This window comes from Trachypithecus francoisi, unplaced genomic scaffold, assembly GCF_009764315.1.
Source record: "Trachypithecus francoisi isolate TF-2019V2 unplaced genomic scaffold, Tfra_2.0 Lachesis_group3, whole genome shotgun sequence".
In the NCBI taxonomy this organism is placed as follows: domain Eukaryota; kingdom Metazoa; phylum Chordata; class Mammalia; order Primates; family Cercopithecidae; genus Trachypithecus; species Trachypithecus francoisi.
Window position 1 is genome coordinate 34,850,996 of NW_022681468.1, and position 19,286 is coordinate 34,870,281.

Sequence of the window (19,286 nt, forward strand, 5' to 3'; positions counted from 1 at the left end):
GACAACTGGAATACTGTCTGTTTTTCTGGGGAACCTACAATGACTCCAGTTGTCTAAGTGAGTCTCATAGGTATTGAAAAATTGATGTCAAAAGGCACTTTATGTCAGGACTGTTTAAAGCAAGTTTCTCCCTATACCAATAGTGATCCAGAGGCAAGGTCTTACTGGACCTTTTATTTTTAAAAGCCTTCCCTTTCCAATCTAGCCTGATGCCATTATGTGACATCTTTTCTCACTTGCTTTTTTTTGAGACAGAGCCCTGTCATCCAGGCTAGAGTGCAAGTGGTGTGATCTCGGCTCACTGCAAGCTCCTCCTCCCGGGTTCACGCCATTCTCCTGCCTCAGCCTCCTGAGTAGCTGGGACTACAGGCACCCGCCACCACGCCTGGCTAATTTTTTTTTGTATTTTTACTAGAGATGGGGTTTCACCATGTTAACCACGATGGTCTCGATCTCCTGACCTTGTGATCCGCCCGCCTCGGCCTCCCAAAGTGCTGGGATTACAGGCGTGAAAATGTGATGATTATCTGCATATTTTCTTTGTTGCTGCATCATGTTTTGCATGGTACCCCTTTAATATTGTTTTTAACACTTAGCCTGCTGATATACTTTTAACTTCTCACCTGTTTATGAATTCTCTTAACTAAGCTGTGAGCTCAAGGGTCTTTAACTTGTCCCTTTCCTCCACATAACTTTCTCAAATGCCCCAGTTCTCAGTAACTTTTCTCTTTTGCTGTCTGTAATATAAACATGACCCCTACTTACACTGTCCTACCTATGTGGCTAATAAGAGTGTTCTCTTTGCAGCTGGAACCCAAAAGCCCTATGGGATGGAGGATATGCACTGTACTTCTTTGTAAAAGTGTCTTGACAAAGCTGATGTCCAATCAACATTTGTTTAATTACTAGACTGTTCAAGCTAAAAATGAAATACAATTGATTACCTGAGTCCTGATAATCTTGCTGTCAAAATTATATAAGGCCTATAGTATGGCCAATATATTTGGCTAATGGAAATGATTTTCTTAAAACCAGAAAATACAGCTACCCACAGTGCTTAAAACCAGCCCTAAAAGAACATGAACAGGATGGTTCCCACCTTATTGATATCACTGGCATTCTGTAGGATTCATTCATTCATACCTTCCTCCCAGGCCACATGAAACACCTACCACATTTCCCTACCTCCTAAAGCAAACAAAACTCATTTCCTCCCTCTTGCTGCAAAAAGGTTTATTAATTAAAAACCGTATGTAGTGTATAAAGCCTTTCAAAAATACTAGCAATCCATGCCCCCCCTTTTTTTTTTTGAGATGGAGTAGCCATCTCAAAAAAAATGCACTCCTGTAGCCTAGGCTGGAGTGCAGTGGCGTGATCTTGGCTCACTGCAACCTCCGTCTCCCAGGTCCTGGTTCAAGCAGTTCTCCTGCCTCAGCCTCCTGAGTAGCTGGCATTACAGGAATGCGCCACCATGTCCAGGTAATTTTTGTATTTTCAGTAGACATGGGGTTTCACCATGTTGGCCAGGCTGGTCTTGAACTCCTGACCTTGTCATCTGCCTGCCTCAGCATCCCAAAGTGCTGAGATTACAGGTGTGAGCCGCTGCACCCGGCCTCATTTTAACTAAATCTGAAGCAGAGTTGATTTGATGCCCATCCTGCCAGGGAGGCAGCTCCTTCCCTCAGGTTTGTTTGGTACTAGAACCAAAAACATAGCCTGAGAGGGTTCAGGTGCCACCTTGGAGGCACTACCCTATCTTCTGTCCTTTTGGAGTTTTCGTGCTGGGGTGTTTGGCCCCAGCACCATAGCCCTTAACACAATCATTCCACTGTTCTTCAGCAGGACTGTGAGGTATCAACAAATTCACTAGGGCAGCCCAGAGATTGGTACGATTTACCTTCACACCTCACAGTTTTTTAGATGTGAGCAGCGCTGGATTATGGCAATCTACCTTATAATAACCCACCATGGTTGTTATAAGAAGAAATATTGTTCTTCTAAGATTTTTAATTAGTTGCTTCAGTTACTACATTTTTTTTCTATTTTTTAAAAATAGATATGAGGTTTTGCTATGTTGCCCAGGCTGGTCTCAAACTCCTGGACTCAAGCAATCTCCCACTTCATGCTACCAAAGTGCTGGGATTTACAGGTGTGAGCCACCTCTCCCAGTCTCAGTCATTATTTTAATAAATGAGACTGAACGTCCTCTTCTAAGGCTCACTCTGTTGCTCCTACATTTGCTCTTTAAGTGTCTCTTTAAATTCTTCAATTAAGATCATCCCTTTTATCAGAAACTTAGACACCACAAAGTAGCTTTCTCACCTTTAATTCTCCATCGGTATCACTATTATACTATAATATTTACATATGTATGTGTATATATGTATTTGCTTTTTTAAAAAAGTAAAAATGCTCTTCTTACTCTCCTTTGTCTGATATAGGCACCCAGGTATGTAATTAGAAATTAAATAAAGGCCACAATAATTTCCCAAGGAAGATCATTAAAAAGAAAAATCCTCTCTTCCTCTAATATCACACAGCTGGTCTTTATGGCATGCCAGCTAAGAAAAATGATATTGCCTATGGTGACACGAAGACTCAATCTTTCTCTCTTTGGGTTGTAGCTGAATTTCTATCGAAAGTCCTAGTAAAATATATAACTCATTTGTTCTAAGCAAGTCTCTTCTTCAGTTTTCCTTCAAACAATACCTTTACTTTCCCATTAGAATACGAAGAATTGGAGATTCTGAACAGCAAGGTTTGGGGTGGGTATCAGTCACTTCAAATCTGGCTATGCAGAGAGTGAAAGACATGGCGGAATAGCAGGGATGGAGGGTGAGTGAAATGTATCTTCATTGGGAGTACTGAAAGAGAGCAAGTTTTTCAAAGTTGTTGCCGGTATCTCATGAAAACCCAGGCTGCTACCATGGTGAGGGCAAACACTGGCACCAGCACCATAAATATGGGAATACCACTTGGGTCCCCTTCACCTCGATGTCCTATAGGTCCATTCTGCACCTGTAACTGGAAGGGAAAGAAAAATGTTAACTCTGGTGACTAATGTGTGTTTACAACTGAAACTCCCAGGTTGATACATCACCTGGGTTTGTAGACTCTAGACCACCCAAAACTGTAACCCCCAGCAATACCTAGCAGGAGTCCTCTCTTTGTCCTGAGCTGATTCATCAGTGTCACAGGATCTTTGGAAAGAAAATAGGTCTGATGGGGAGGCATTTAACCTTGCTGACCTAAAGGGACCCGTGAAGGCAAGTCAGGCAATTTCTGTTTCTGTACTGCCTCTACCTTGCTATTTGTATATCGTATCAGGAAAATGAAGACATGAGATAAAACCTATGATCCATAGAGAACTTGGATATTACTTGGTGAGGAAGAAGGGGATCTTTCTGGAAATGTTTACTTAATCAGTCATCGAAATGTAGTAAGAGCAGATGTGGGCAATGTCAACATAGGTGCAATACCAACATAGGTCCAATGCCATTACTTGAAAAATGCTTTCCAAATCCCAGAAGGCACCCAACTCCCTCCAAAGACGGGGTTTTGCCCTTCATCTGTTCATTTATAATACTAGAGAGAGATGAAGGTGAATCTATATGGAACAGATGTAAAAAAGTAAAAGGAAATTATATCCTGGTAGTTATAATTTTCTATTGGCTAAGTGTTTCCTTTTGAGGCTGGATGGTCTTCATTTTAGTGATGGTTTTCAGGGTAGCTCTTGTTAATATCAACTTTTAGTGGCTAAGTTGCAATAATTATGGCACCATCGTATTTCAGTTAGAGTTAACTTCCTCATTACAACTCATAAAACTGACACTTCAATCTGAAAGGCAAGACTGCACGAAATACCATTATACCCTCTATTCCACCTCTACATTTTTCACTCATTTGCTGATGAGCTGTCCTGAAAGAACAGGTTTTTAGGGATCGGACAATTCCCTGAACAGAAGGGTCTTTTTTATTAGGAATTATTTATGGATGTTTCCTTAAAAGTGAACACTGGAAATAACTTCTCACATACCCTCCAAAAGAACTGTAATCATATTGAAGTGTGTGCCTATATTTACTTGTTCTTATCTACTGCACAAATGCTCCCATGCTTTAGAAAGAGAAGAGCCAAGGCAGAAGCAACTGATGACCAATATTATCTCTTATTAACCTGTTTTCTAATCCATTACACCCAGATTCTGCTTGCAACTGGTTGTTTTCTCAGGTATCTCTCACGTTCTGCCTTCTCTACTTTTTTAGGAACTCTTCTAAATCTTCTTAAGCTTCTAAATCCTTAGCCACTGAGTGAGGAAAAGAGTGCACCTATAAGTAGCAAATGGATTTACTTTAAAGGCACATGGAACCTATTTTGTGAATACACTCAGAAATTCTCAATGCTATAGGAGGAATTATACATATCCAGGCTTCCCTTTATATCATCATCCAAATTATAAAACACTAGGAAATAAGAAACAGATGCAGGGATAGGTGCTGCCTTGACTGAATTCTGAATTTCATTTCCTTTTTCCTGGAGTTCCCCTATGAACACTAAAGATTTGGTTAAGAGGGTCACCAAGTTGATAAATGAAGGGTTCATGGCAGTGACAGGGAAAAGCATATAGTGGGTACCAGAAAACCCACCATCTTTGTAGTGTTTTATCAAATGGTTTTATAAATAAGTTTTCAAGGGTAGACATATGGTTCCTTCCCTACCAAAAAGTAAAATCAGCTATGTTTTTTTTAACCATCTTTCTTTCTTTCTTTATTTTCCATTGGTCCATGTGACTCTTAAAATCTTTTCTTTATTTTTATTATTATTATTCTTACTTTAAGAGGTGAGGTCTCTCTATGTTGCCCAGGCTGGTCTTGAACTCCTGGGCTCAAGCAATCATCCCACCTTGGCCTCCCAAAGTGCTGAGAGTACAGATGTGAGTCACTACACCTGGCTTTTCTTTTTTAATTTTAATTTGGTTGTCAAGCTTTATCTTTAAGGCATATTACCTTGAAGCAAGGACCTCGGTTATAAGCCCTACTGTTGTGAATTTCTCCTTTTTTTTCCTTTTCTATTTTTTTTTTTTAGACAGGGTCTCATTCTCTTGCCCAGGTTAGAGTATAGTGGTATGATCTTGGCTCACTGCAACCTCCACCTTCTGGGCTCAAGCAATCCTCCCATCTTAGCCTCCCAAGTAGCTGAGACTACAGATGTGCACCACTGTGTCTGAATCTTTTGTATTTTTAGTAGAGACGAGGTTTTGCTATGTTGGCCAGGCTGGTCTCGAACTCCTGGCCTGAAGTGATCCGCCCACCTTGGCCTCTCAAAGTGTTGGGATTATAGACGTGAGCCACCGTGCCTGGCCTGAATGTCCTTCAGTGATAAGCAGAAGTACCAATGGATCCCTCCCTTTGCCTGAGAAACTCTTCAGGGGAATGAGTGTAAAATGAACAAACAAAAAGCAACACTGAAGATTACACACATTGGGTTTATTCAAAGTACAGTGCGAAAGCCTGGTGCCAGGTTTCTGGCTCGAGGTGATACCTACCCTGTGCTGCACTCTCAGAGACACAGCATAACCTGCATTACGAAAGAGGTCTACAGCATCCTGGTGCAGCAGGTTCTTTAGGTCTTGGCCATTTACCTGTCAAAACAGCAAAAAAGAGTAGTAAGAAAGGAAGAAAGCTATTACAAGCCAACAATTTATTTTCAAATGGCCAAACTTTAAATAGTAAACTCATTCAGAGCAAATTGCAAGGACTAGGAGGATGGGCAAAGTTACTTAGAGCTCAGAACTTAGAACTTTTTTCATTTTCAAAATTTTGTTTTCCTAGAACTGAAGTTCCACAGGCTGTCTGAAGAGAACCTAGGTAAAATAAAAAGTGGTTTCTCCTTCCTCTTAGCTTCTATGCCTGTCTCGTTTTGACACTTGAGAATCTGTTACTGTATTAGTATGTCTTCCATGAGTGTTAACCTGCTTCCTTACAGACAGCATGTTCTTCCAGGTTACCACCCTATCCTTTATATTCCTAAGCCCTGGCATTGCCAGCTGCAACTGTAAAAATATAACTCTATGAAACTCTCCACCAATTTATTTTGATGTGGTATAAATCTACACTAGCCCATTCTACTGGGCTTTTCATAGTGAACAACTTCCCGTGATTCCACGGATACTCCTATCCATTACATCCAAATTAGTGAATTAGTCATTTTTTAATCAAAATTTAGTAAAAACCATATTCCTGTGATGATATAAATCCTTAAAAAAATTTCCATGTAGGTCACTGCTACCACTTAGAGGTGAGAGATGTGAAGGAATACTTGTATTAATACTTTTTGCTGTTAGGAGTGACATCGGTCACATGTAATAATCTATCCTACGCTGTATTCAGTGGCACAGCAAGATTACATATCTTTTATAAATGTCAATGTCATCGTTAACAGCAGCAGCGACAAGAACATCTGATATATTTATTTTGATAGGTTCTGTACTTTACATACATTATCTCATTTAATTCTCATGCTAACCCTATGAGGTAGACATTATTTTTATCTTGTTTCCACAGATGAAGAAACTTGAAACTCAGTGAGATTCGTGCTGGAGCTAGGGCTAGGATTTGTAAATAATGAAAGAAAGATCAAAGTGCCCTTGCATTTCATTGTTCCTTCTGTACTACTATTCTTCCATCTTGACTCACCAACTATCCTCTGCTCAGCTAATGCTCAAGTCATTCACTTATTGAACTCTCTCATTTTCCTTGTCACAATCTTCCTTCTCCAAGGCATTCATAATCTTCCCTCTACTCTCTCTCTTGCCAATACACTTGGTGAATGAATCTACCAACACTTCTGCCCTATAGACTGTCTATCTTTGTAAACCAATAGTTTTCAACTCCATTTCACTTCAGTCACCAATTGACATAAACTTAGACTTCAATATTAAGACATACTTCAGCTCCAATATCTCAAACTCTTAAAAACCTGACAGCAATTTCCACTCTTTTCACACTTTCTATTCATCTACTGAATTTCCTCCTTGTAACCTTTTTAGACTTCACTTGCATCCTTGCCCATCTAGGAGTTCCTGTTGTAATTTCAACAAAGTACTTGGTAAATCATTAGAATCCTTTGTCCCCATGATCTTCTGCCATCTTTCCAGTCCTGGGCCATATTCTGCAATACTTTTCTTGCCATCATTGAGTTGAATATTCTGGGAAAAAGATATATTCTCATTCTCCACCATATAACCATGCTAGCTGACTCCAGCTCATCCTTAAAACCCCTTTTACTCATTTACTGAACTCCTTAATAAACACGCAGTGATGGCTGTTCCAGACCTTTTTCCACCACCATCTCCAACCCCAGTTCTACCTCTCTCCCTAGCTAATTCCTTTATCTTTTGTAAGAACACTGAGGACTTCTGATAAATGCTTTCTACATTTTCTTTCCTTCTCCTTCAAAGTTTCTTTACATCTTCTCACTACTCCTTTCCCCTAGTCTCTGAATCAGATCTATTTCCTTTTCAAGGTGAAACCATCCATTGGTGATCTTGATCATACTTCTTGTAGCCTCCTTACAAAACTCACGCAGACACTCTGTCCTTTTGATTACTTATTATCTTTCTCTGCTCGTTCTCTCAACTAAAATTATATACCTCTATAAAGAAAACAAAACAACTATTTCTTGGAACCCATTATCACTCTCTTCCCATCTTCTTTCCTCTTTAACTGCAAAATTTGTTGTAAGAACAGTTTGCATGCACTACCTCTATTTCTTCAGCATTCATTCTCTATTCCCCTGTAATATCACAATATATGAGGTAGAAGGGAAGAACATGTTTTTCTAAAGGTCACTAATGACTTCCAATCACCAAATCCTATAGTCCTTTTTGTCTTCAGACCACCTCCTCCCTTTTGTAATTTTCTCCTATCTTGGCATATGAACACTTAGCATTCTTAGTTCTTAAATTATTCCTTTCCGGATTTCCTCTCCCCTTTCTTTCTCCTGAAGGTGAATCAAGGTTGTTCAGTGTCAATCCTCTATCTTCTTTCTTTCTCCCCACCGTGAGCTTTAACAATTTCAACGATAATCTGTAAGATAACTCCCAAATTTGTATCCCTACTTGTACTTCTGGATTTGCCAGTTACTTGTTGGATGCCTATATGTGTATGCTCTGCTAGACCCTAATTCCACATATCCAAAACCTCTTTATTACTTTCCACAAAAATCAGACTACATACCTGGCTTCTTATTGCCACTATCATTCCTTCAAACTTTTTTTTTTTGAGACAGAGTCTTGCTCTGTCACTCAGGCTGTCACAGTGGTGTGATCATGGCTGACTGGAGACTTGAACTCCTGGGATCAAGTGATTCTCCTGCCTCAGCCTCCCAAAGTGCTGGGATTATAGGTGTGAGACATTGTACCTAGCCCAGGCTACAATTTTGGTAACAGTTTTAAATTGTCTCTCTGCTGTCAACCGTCATATACAATAGATGGCCAAACTCCATAGTCTAACACCATGACATCTCTCACAAAGTATTTTCTTGCCTGTTTTAGACTGTTGACACTAAAAATAAAATAAAAACTTGGGTCCCCAATCCACTACATCAAAAGAAAAAAAAATTAAGCTGCAAGCTGAGTCATGCAATAAACTGCTTTTCCTTTTGTTCCTAAGCAGATAGCTACAGATAACAGGTTAACTATCTCCACAGGTAATTACTCTACGTTCACCTTATCTTATGTAAAGTCCCAACTTACTAAGCAAAAGAAAATACATAATTGATTATTCCCTTTCTTGCTCCTTTCCTCTGGCAACATGTGGATTACCACACCTTCCCTCTTTGCTCTTCAGCCTACTTTTCCCCTTTAAACATTAAAGCCCTCAAAATCATCTTTGGAGAAAGGTACATACCTGTCTCCTAGGTGTGTCCTTAACCTTGGCAAAAGAAACTTCAATCAATTTAGAAGACTCTTGGTTTAAAATACTCTTGGTTGAACTACTGTGATCACTTCTCTCTGATTTACTTTTCTCTAGGTTCGAACCGATTCAAACACTAGGTCTCCAGATTAATCTTCCTAAAGTACAATTCTGTTAGTACCACTTTACTGCTCAAAAAACAAAAACAAAATTGGGGAGCAAGGAAAGAGTACACACCTTGTTTTTTATGCTGATATGGAGAGTCTTCCGGGAAATGGCTCTAACCTACCTTCTCAGGTTAATCTCTATTTCTTTTACTATATCCTATACTCTAGCTAAGTCACATAACTCACTGACTGGGACATAAAACATATGTTTTATCTTTATACCTGTGCTCAAACTGTATCTACCACCTAGATGCCTTTCTCTTTTGAAAAATTCTATTTATCTTCCAAGATTGATCTTTAAAAAGGATCAGTCCTGCTACCTACAGTGTAGAAATGAATACAGTTTTCTAGTTGAGGGTCTTTAATTTCATGTTATGCCTTGGTTTTCTTGGTAGCTATGCTGTAGGGAAAGAACTTTAGGATTTCTATAACTATCACAATGAATTCTCAATGACTCAATTTTCTAGTTATCTCCTGGGAGACAGAATAGGTGTGAGATTGCTGACCGTCATGAGAATGCTCACTTAAGTAATCTAGCCCATGTGATAGCTGTATTTCTCATTATAAAGAAATAAGTATTTTCTTTAGAGGCAGACAAGTAAGTTAATGATGCAGTCATGTCAATGAATGCCAAATGATGTCACAGCTCAATATCAGAGCCAGGGTTTCATAGTAATATAAATGCAAATGAGATAATTGGGTCACCACATTAAATGGTAGAAATACTGGGCTTAAAATAATCTTTGCCATAGTAGTCAGTAATAATTGCAGAGAATTATTGCAGCTCCATGTCTGGAGCTGTCTGTTCATCTTACATGTATTAACTCATTTAGTCTTCACAATGGTTCTGTAAGTTAGGAACCCCTATTTTATAAGTGATAAAACTGAAGTATAGAGAGGCTATCAATTTATCTATAAGCAAACACAATGAAAGCAGCAAAGCCAAGGATTCAAACTCAAGCAGGCTGGCCCAAAAGCCTTCACTTTAAAACACTAACCTATATTAATTTACATGGCAAGCAAGGATTTTATTTTAGCAACACATTACTGCCTATCACATATATGTTGTAAATTAAATTTTTATTGGTTTTGCCATTTAGTTTGTATTTAATGTTACACATTTAAAAAATGTTAGAGTTTAGGCCGGGTATGGTGGCTCACACCTGTAATCCTAACACTTTGGGAGGCCAAGGCGGGCAAATCACGAGGTCAGAAGTTCGAAACCAGCCTGACCAATATGGTGAAACCTCGTCTCTACTAAAAATACAAAAATAAGCCAGGCGTGGTGGCACACACCTGTAGTCCCAGCTACTTGGGAGGCTGAGGCAGAAGAATCACTTGAACCTGGGAGGCGGAGGTTGCAGTGAGCCGAGATTTTGCCACTGTACTCCAGCCTGGGCAACAGAGCAAGACTGTCTCAAAAAAAAAAAAAAAGAAAAAAAGTTAGAGTTGAATAAAAACATACTATTCATTTGTATATACTGAAGTAGCATTAAAATTAAAAAAATTTAGTTAGGTGCCACTTCATTGACAAGGCCTTTCTAGATAACTTCACTAGATCTGACTGATTTACTTCTTTGAATACTCTAACTCTGAAACCTATGCAACTATACTTTGAATACTATGTAACTCTCTTACAGTCCAAATTGAACTCCGCCTGATACTACTTTGTATTCTAGTGTAACTTCAAGATGTATCCCAGCTGATCATTATAACTCTACAACACTTAAGAGAACTTTGTACACTTGAGCATAATAAATAGCACATGCTTTCCTGAAGTTTGGCTGCAGAGTGCACCCTGAAAAAGCCATAAATACACAAAGCCTGACAGACATAATCTCAGTAATACATAAAGCTGCAAGGCCTGGATTCTAATAGTAGCTTTACCTGCCAGTGATTCAGTGTGTAATCCTGCCCCTCATCTGAGTCTCCTTCTGCTAACAGGGAAGAAAGACATTGGTACATCAGGCAAAAGAAGATGTTATAAAGGGCATAGGCCAGTTAAGCCAATTATGCCTTTCAACTCTCCTAGTTAAGCCTAAAGGTATTCTAATTTAAGAGACGTTAATCTAATGACTACTTTAAAACCCCAAATAAGAGACCTTTTAGAAATGCAAAGATAATTCTTTTTTAAAGAACCATTTCTCATCCTTTACCCAAGGTAAACCAGTCCTAAAACATGTCATGACTACGACTTTCTCCCTTGACAATGTCATTTCTATTCCAAAATTGAATTTGCTCTCCAATACTGACATCCTCTAAGCATTTTTAGATTCCAGCTGCTCAGTGACTAACCACCAAGTTCTGTAGATTTTACCCTTAAATGTCTGTGGAATCCACTCCTTTTACTACCATCCTTACTAACATAGACCAATGGTTCTCAGAGTGTGGTCCCACGACCAGCAGCCTTAGCATCACCTGGGAACCTGTTAAAAATGCAAATATTTAGGCCTCTTCCTAGCTGCACTTTAACACGCCTTCAAGGTGATTCTCAAGTCTGAGTTAGTTCTTACCTAATCTGCCTGAAACAGTCTTTTGACTGGTCTCCACTCCCGGACTACTTCCCCTATTTAATACACCCCTTTCTATATATCCCTTGCATCTACAGATTTCATTAGTACTTTTACATTCACTGGAGTAGTAATTTTTCAAATATTGTGAAATCAATCCAGTGGGTCAAGACCAGTTGTTTGGCTGGGCACGGTGGCTCAAGCCTGTAATCCCAGCACTTTGGGAGGCCAAGGTGGGCAGATCACGAGGTCAGGAGATCAAGACCATCTTGGCTAACACGGTGAAACCCCATCTCTACTAAAAATACAAAAAATTAGCCGGGCGTGGTGGCGGGCACCTGTAGTCCAGCTACTCGGGAGGCTGAGGCAGGAGAATGGCGGGAACCTGGGAGGGGGAGCTTGTAGTGAGCTGAGATTGCACCACTGCATTCTAGCCTGGGCAACAGAGGGAGACTCCGTCTCAAAAACAAAACAAAACAAAACAAAAAAACAGTTAATTTTTAAAAAGTGAAATTAGAAGAAAACAAAATATCAAAATTCGTCACATATAGAAAAGTATTGTGTTAAACTTTTGCTTCAAATACACACACACACATACATACACACACACACTTAGTTGTTGAATAGGAAATTTATGTTATTCCTGTTATGGGTCATAATTTAAAAGGTTTGAAAAACATTTACCTACAGCAGTGGTTCTCAAACTTTACTGTGCACAGGTTCACCAGGGGATCTCTTAATGCAGAGTTTTATTCTGTAGGTCTGGGAAGGGCCCTGAGATTCTGCATTTCTCACAAGCTCCCAGGTGATGGCCAGACTGCTGGTCCTTGAACCTCACTTTTAGTACCAGGAGCTACTCGGCTGAGTAATCCCAGAATTAACTTGCTACTTCAGCTTCCTTAACTCATGACATAGTAAGGTTTATTGAACCTAAGATACGGCAGATTTGCAATGTGCTAGAAAATTTTGCTGACTCCGAAGGTTCAGAGAATGAGCATGGTGTTGTTCTATTTAACTGATGAGGAAACATAAAATTTTTTTACTTTAACTCTGGTTGTTAGCATGTTAAAATGTGTTTCCTGTTTCCTGCCTTATGAAATCAGCTCAGTTAAAATTAGTTTTCTTTGATTAAGAATTTTGAATTGCCTCAGGATAATCTAAAACAAGATCTCTGACTTGTAAATGTAGAGACATACAGAAAGAATGGGCTCAATTTAATAAGCAATAGATGTGAGAATATACTCTGGATATTATAATTTTTTACTAAGATCCTGTAATTTTTTACTAAGATTTTTTGGTCTCTTTTTTCATCAATTTTTGAAGAAACCATAAAAATAGATTATTTAGATCCAATCCAAAAAAATCAGTGTGTTATAATGGAGGGGTTAACTCACAGAACTAACTTATTAGATGCTTACTCTGGGCTAGGTACAGGACTAGGTGCTGGAGATAAAGAGATGATAAGGCAAAGACCCTTCCCCGGAGGCATTTTGTTTAAAGAATGCTGCTGTATATTTCAACATCTCTGCAGCTGATTGGATGGGGGTTTCTGCTGGGTCTTTCTTACTGATTTCTAAGGTAAGGGCAGAGACCAGTGTTTCATTTTCTCTGTAACTTTCCACAGCACTTGGCACAGTGCTCTGAAGGCCATTAAGTATAACAGTTGATAAATGTTGATGACTAACCAACTCTTTCATTCACCAAATTAAAAACTGTACTTACACAGAATATGAAATGAAGCTGGCTAATGGTCAATCTGTGCCATTGTGTTATATAAGGGGTTTGTTACGTGTTAAAATGGAACATTCAACTGTGTAGTATGGCCAGATATGTCACCCTTAGCTTAATAAAAATGTCATGTTCACTGAGGAATGACTATTCTTCTCCTCCCTTCATTTAGGCAGACACACAAGGAATAAGAAACTTAGTTTACTTTTCTAAAAATTGAAATAAAATTATCCCAGGTTCCACACTGGTTTATTATTGCAACCTATGCTAATAATAAACCATTCTCACCAGTATACACACACAAAATGAACTACGGGTGAGGAATTTCCAGCTTTCATCTCAACCTCATGTCTGTTCTTCCATTGGTAATAGCCATTTTTATTTCATGGTTGTCAGATGCAACATGTCCTTAAAAATCATTTACCATCATTATTTAAGAAAATTTATTTTTCTTTCTTTAAGTTTAAATCATCTACAGTGATCATAAAAAATGAAATTTCACTTTTGATGAGAAAGAGGAAACTACATGATAAATCATGCAGTTATTTAATTTTAGAACTTGAAAACAAGATATGTGGGAATTACTTGGGGAGAATGAAAAGATTAAATTAATAGCTAATAATAACTCCAGGAAATTTACATGTCACATAATATTACTTCTATCGGCTATCTATAATAGCTACGTGCTAAGGAAGAGATACATTTTTAGCTTATCTAGCAAACATTACTAGGGGAAAAATGGGGCATATTTTACAACATGGAAAAATAACCCACGTGAGAATAGGAAAGTACATAAAAACTAAATGGGAATATAGACTAATACATAATTTAGCATCATTTTTACAGAGAACTTCAAAGCCAATAATAAAGGAATACTTAAGTACATTTCACAGTTCTGGCCTCGAAGTTCACTTAAGGACAGAGAGGGAATAGGATGTCACGGGTAAGTGATGCAATAGGCTGTTTCATAGTATTTCTTAAGGAATGGGATCTAGAAAGAATTTTGAAGCAAACTCTTGTAATTCCCACATGTCAAGGGAGTGACCTGGTGGGAGGTGACTGGATGATGCAGGTCGTTTCCTTCATGCTGTTCTGGTGATAACGAGTTCTCATTAGATCTGGTTGTTCGATAAGTGTCTGGCACTTTCCCCTTCTCTCTCTCTCTCCTGCCACCTTGTGAAGAAGATACTTGCTTCTCCTTCGCCTTAAAAACATGATTTTAAGTTTAAACTTAAAACTTAAAACCATGATTTTAAGTTTCCTGAGGCCTCCCAGCCAAGTGGAACTGTGAGTCAATTAAACCTCTTTTCTTTATAAATCAGCCAGTCTCACGTAGTATCTTTATAGCAGTGTGAAAACAGATTAATACACCCCCCCATATGTCTTCTATCTCTGCCTCTCCTTCCCCTGGCTTTTCCCCTCTCTTCTTTTGCATGCCTTTTCCTTAAATGGCCAGAACATAAACATATCATTCCTTGTAACATATCTTTGTAATATTTAATATCTTATATACACCTTTATATTTCTTATATTTTGGTAAAGCAAAATCCTCTTTGCTATAAATTTAGACATCTACTTTTCTCTTCATTGACATTTATCTCCCATCATTTATCAGCAGCCCCAACACTTTTTTAAAACTTGAGAGGCCTTTCAATAATTTATTTTCTCTGTGAGGCAATGGTCCACATAAGGTTCCTCATTTCAGCTTGTATCTAATAATTTTTTTTACATTGAGGTTTATTTTCTTATTTCTGATTCTACCATTTATAGAAAGATGAATTTCAGTTTTTATCTTATTTTATTTTATCTATTTTGAGATAGAGTCTCACTCTGTCGCCCAGGTTGGAGTGCACTGGCATGATCTCAGCTCACTGCAACCTCCGCCTCCCAGGTTCAAGCGATTCTCTTGCCTCAGCCTCCTGAGTAGCTGGGGGACTACAGGCACATGCACCAAGGCATATGCCACTATGCCCAGCTAATTTTTCGTATATATGTATTTTTTAGTAGAGACGGGGTTTTGCCATGTTGGCCAGGCAGGTCTCGAACTCCTGGCCTCAAGTGATCCACCCCCGTTGGCCTCCCAAAGTGCTCGGATTACAGGCATGAGCCACTGTACCTGGCCTAATTTCAGTTTTTATATAAAACCATACATGCAATCTACTGTTAATTCACCATGTAACTTTGTCTTTAGGATAACTAATCCTAGCTCCTCATTTACCTTTTAGGAGGCAGTATAACATAGTGGTTAAAAACAAAAGCTACAAATTCAGACTCAAACAAAGTTTGAGTCCCTTGCTGCTTACTAGTTGTGTGACTTTGGGCAAATGGCTTGGGCACAAAAATCATGCCCACCTCATAGGGTTACTATAATATTAAACAAAATAAATTTCAAGTTCTCAGCATGTTACCTGACATTTAGTGCTCAAATACGTCTCACCATTCTCATTTTGCAATAATCTACCTTTAACCAAAGCTTTTAAAATAATATAGCTCGCTTCTTTCTCTTCTGAACTTCCTATTCTTCATCCACAGAGCCCAGATTCCAGTGTTCTGAGGATAATGTAATTTATGTGTCAAAATATTAAGCTGCATAGATTCTAACTACATGCTACACCTTTATTTTAACAACCCACTCTCAGCATTTCCTTACAGTACCACTGCCAAGTTCATTCATATTGGATGAATGTCTTTCCCTGGGAGGTAAAGGAAATAATCTGCTTCTAAACTTTTCACTATCCTTTTGAGAAGACAGTATATTATCACTGTCTCCATCTCACAGATTAATAAATAGGGTCTAGGACAAGCTTAACGGACTGAAGACAGGCAAAACAGTCAATGAGAAGGACTGAAATACTGTGGTGCTTGATACCATATTTATATTACGGATCAGCGAGGACACATGCTTAGACATTCTTGAGCTAATTTAGGTGGCTGTAATAGCTACTTGTTCTGATTTTCTTTCTTTTTTGGGGACTAAGTGGAGTCATGGTCTTCCTGAAGAGGCATTCAGATTCATAATGCTGAGCCTGATCACTCAAATACTCAGATGCCAAATGAAGAGAAGATGGATGTTCTTTCTCTTTTCCTTTGTATCTCTGCCTTAAGGTACTGCTACCAAATGGGCTGCATGGCAGAGAAGTGTTCAGTAAGCTGGCAACTAAGAAGAGTAAGAGATTTCACACGTATGACCTGTAATCACTAATCACCTGAACTGCATGAAAAGTGAAGTGAAAGGGAAAATTCAAATGAAACTATACAGCAAAAAAAATTTAAGGGATGAAGCTAACATATTATTATAGAGATAGGTTCAAAATCATGTCTCTGAGACTAATACTTAATTCTGCCAATCAAGACTTCTCCTGTCTGTACTTCATTCATTTATTTCAACCTTTTCCCAACCTGGCCATCCTGCTCTATTCAGTTCTAAAAGAAAACAGGGAATAGTTTTCTCCTCTTCAGACCATGGGCTTATGGCCCATCTGGAGAAGACAGGGGCTTCTGCTTAGGAGCTTCTCCTATGAGAAGCCCTGTCCTATTTCAATTTCCTTTTATTTAAGTCTAGCCCTTTGAAGCCAGCTCTCCCAAGAATATTCTAGATAATATCTCACACCTTCAGCATTTTTCCATTCTTTATACCAATCATCTGTACTGTTTCCATACAAGTAATAAGTTGGCCATTTTTCACTAGTCCTGAAAATTAATAAAAAAATAAATTCTACAGAATAATTATCTCCAATCTACACCTCCTTATCCCCCAGCAACTGATAGTATCATAGGATTACTGTGACCTATGGTAATGTGGAGAAATGAACAATAGGGCCAGAGTTATATTTTGCATTTTAATAGTTTTGACTGTAGGCTTGTTCTAATTTATTTTAAGACCTGAGGTCTGTGGGCCCATATTTATCAGCCAGCCTTTTTAGGTTTGCCTGAATTTCTTAACTTGTTCATTTCTTAAACATTCTTAAACACTGCGCTATGATTCAACATGTTAAAAAAAGATCTTAGGCCGGGCCCGGTGGCTCACGCCTCTAATCCCAGCACTTTGGGCGGCCGAGGAGGGCGATCATGAGGTCAGGAGTTCGAGACCAGCCTGGCCAACATGGTGAAACCCCATCTCTACTAAAAATACAAAAAATTAACTAGGCATAGTGGCAGGCACCTGTATTCCCAGCTACTCAGGAGGCTGAGGCAGGAGAATCACTTGAACCCGGGAGGCAGAGGTTGCAGCGAGCCAAGATCATGACACTGCACTCCAGCCTGGGTGACAGAGTGAGACTCCATCTCAAAAAAAAAAAAAAAAAAAAAGGATCTTGTCACTCCCCTTGCGGAAATTCTGGAAAAGAATAAGATTAATAATTTCCATGTAGTAAGTCTTGGTAGAGACATTAGCAGGATGAAATGGGAACACAATGGACAGATACCCAAATCAACTGCATTCTAAATTTTCATGTTAATAATGGGTGAAAAAGGGCTCTGAGTCTGAAAAGGACACTTAATTCCAACCTTCCTTCTTTCTGTTTTTTGAAGTTAAATCCAATATAAGGGCTGACATTTCCCAAAGGAAGATACACATTAGTGTTTTAATCAACAAAAGGAGGTGATGATGGATGAAAGACAAAATTTGTGGATTTTATATCTCTTTTCCCCGTATGAGTCCCTCACTGCTTCCTGCCTCGTGCTTTTTGAACAAGTAACTTCACATTCTGGGCTTCACATTCTCATTTATTAGGTGAGCATAATATTGCCCTCCATGCTCAATGATAGGGTTGGAAAGAATGACTGATCAAAGTTGTTCCCATTCACCTCTACAATCTGTATATTTCCAGACCCAAATCTTTCCAAGGAAAGGGATAGGGGTAGGACCTAGGGCTTAGGGAGCAAAGGACAGTGAAGGAGGCCGAAGCCCATTCTCACCGAAAGGATCTTATCACCCTCCTGGAGCCGCCCATCCAGGGCCGCAGCCCCATTTTCTTTGATGCGGCTGACGTAGATGCCACTGTCGTTGGAGACATACTGTTGATCTGTCCCACCGACGATGTTGAAGCCCAGCCCTGAGAAAATCATGGAGGAGTAAAAAGATGGGGGTGAAGAAGAAAGAAAGGGATTAGAGAAGATGAAGAGAAAGGGTGGAAAAGCCTACTGGGGAGGAAAGGCTGATGGAGAGGAGACACTGGCGAGTCAGGCTGTGATGGAGCTGGTGAATGGTCATAAACAAGGTCAGCAGTATCAAGAGTATTGAGTTGCTCACTCAAATGAGGCACAACTGAAAATATAAACACAGTGATTCATCTGTTTTGTTGAATATATAAAGAAAGATATATATAGAACTTAAAGAGTAATGGTGATTACTCTAAGTTCTTTTTTTCTTTTTCTTTTTTTTTTTGAGACAGTCTTGCTAGGGGGCATAGTGGCGGGCGCCTGTAATCCCAGCTACTCAGGAGTTCATAACTCAGTTTCCCAGGCTAGTTATGAACTCCTGGCCTCAAGCAATCACTACTGCCTTGGCCTCCCAAAGTTCTAGGATTACAGGTGTGAGCCACCACGCCCAGCCTAGATGTAAGTTCTTCTACTCACATTTAATTTTGATCCTGTTGATGGTATTCAGAGGACCCAATTCCCGACATTCCTGATATTACCACAACAGGGTTAGTTGTGTTCATGAGAAGCAGCTATGCATTTTTTTTTTTTTTTTTTTTTTTTTTTTTTTTGAGACGGAGTCTTGCTCTGTCGCCCGGGCTGGAGTGCAGTGGCCGGATCTCAGCTCACTGCAGGCTCCGCCTCCCGGGTTCACGCCATTCTCCTGCCTCAGCCTCCGGAGTAGCTGGGACTACAGGCGCCCGCCACCTCGCCCGGCTAGTTTTTTGTATTTTTAGTAGAGACGGGGTTTCACCGTGTTAGCCAGGATGGTCTCGATCTCCTGATCTCGTGATCCGCCTGTCTCGGCCTCCCAAAGTGCTGGGATTAC

The 19,286-nt window shown here is 39.3% G+C and overlaps 1 protein-coding gene across 1 annotated transcript in view; it reads right to left on the bottom strand.

The window, feature by feature from the left end:
* Positions 1–728: 728 nt before the first annotated feature.
* Positions 729–19,286, bottom strand: part of SYNJ2BP (synaptojanin 2 binding protein) — a 47,317-nt gene continuing 28,759 nt past the window's right edge. The window contains exons 2-4 of the mRNA XM_033187587.1: positions 18,236–18,372; positions 5,544–5,639; positions 729–3,024 (exon numbers count right to left, since the gene is read on the bottom strand). Coding sequence (XP_033043478.1) covers positions 2,884–3,024; positions 5,544–5,639; positions 18,236–18,372 — 374 coding nt within the window. The 3' untranslated portion in view covers positions 729–2,883. The remainder of the gene's footprint in view (positions 3,025–5,543; positions 5,640–18,235; positions 18,373–19,286) is intronic.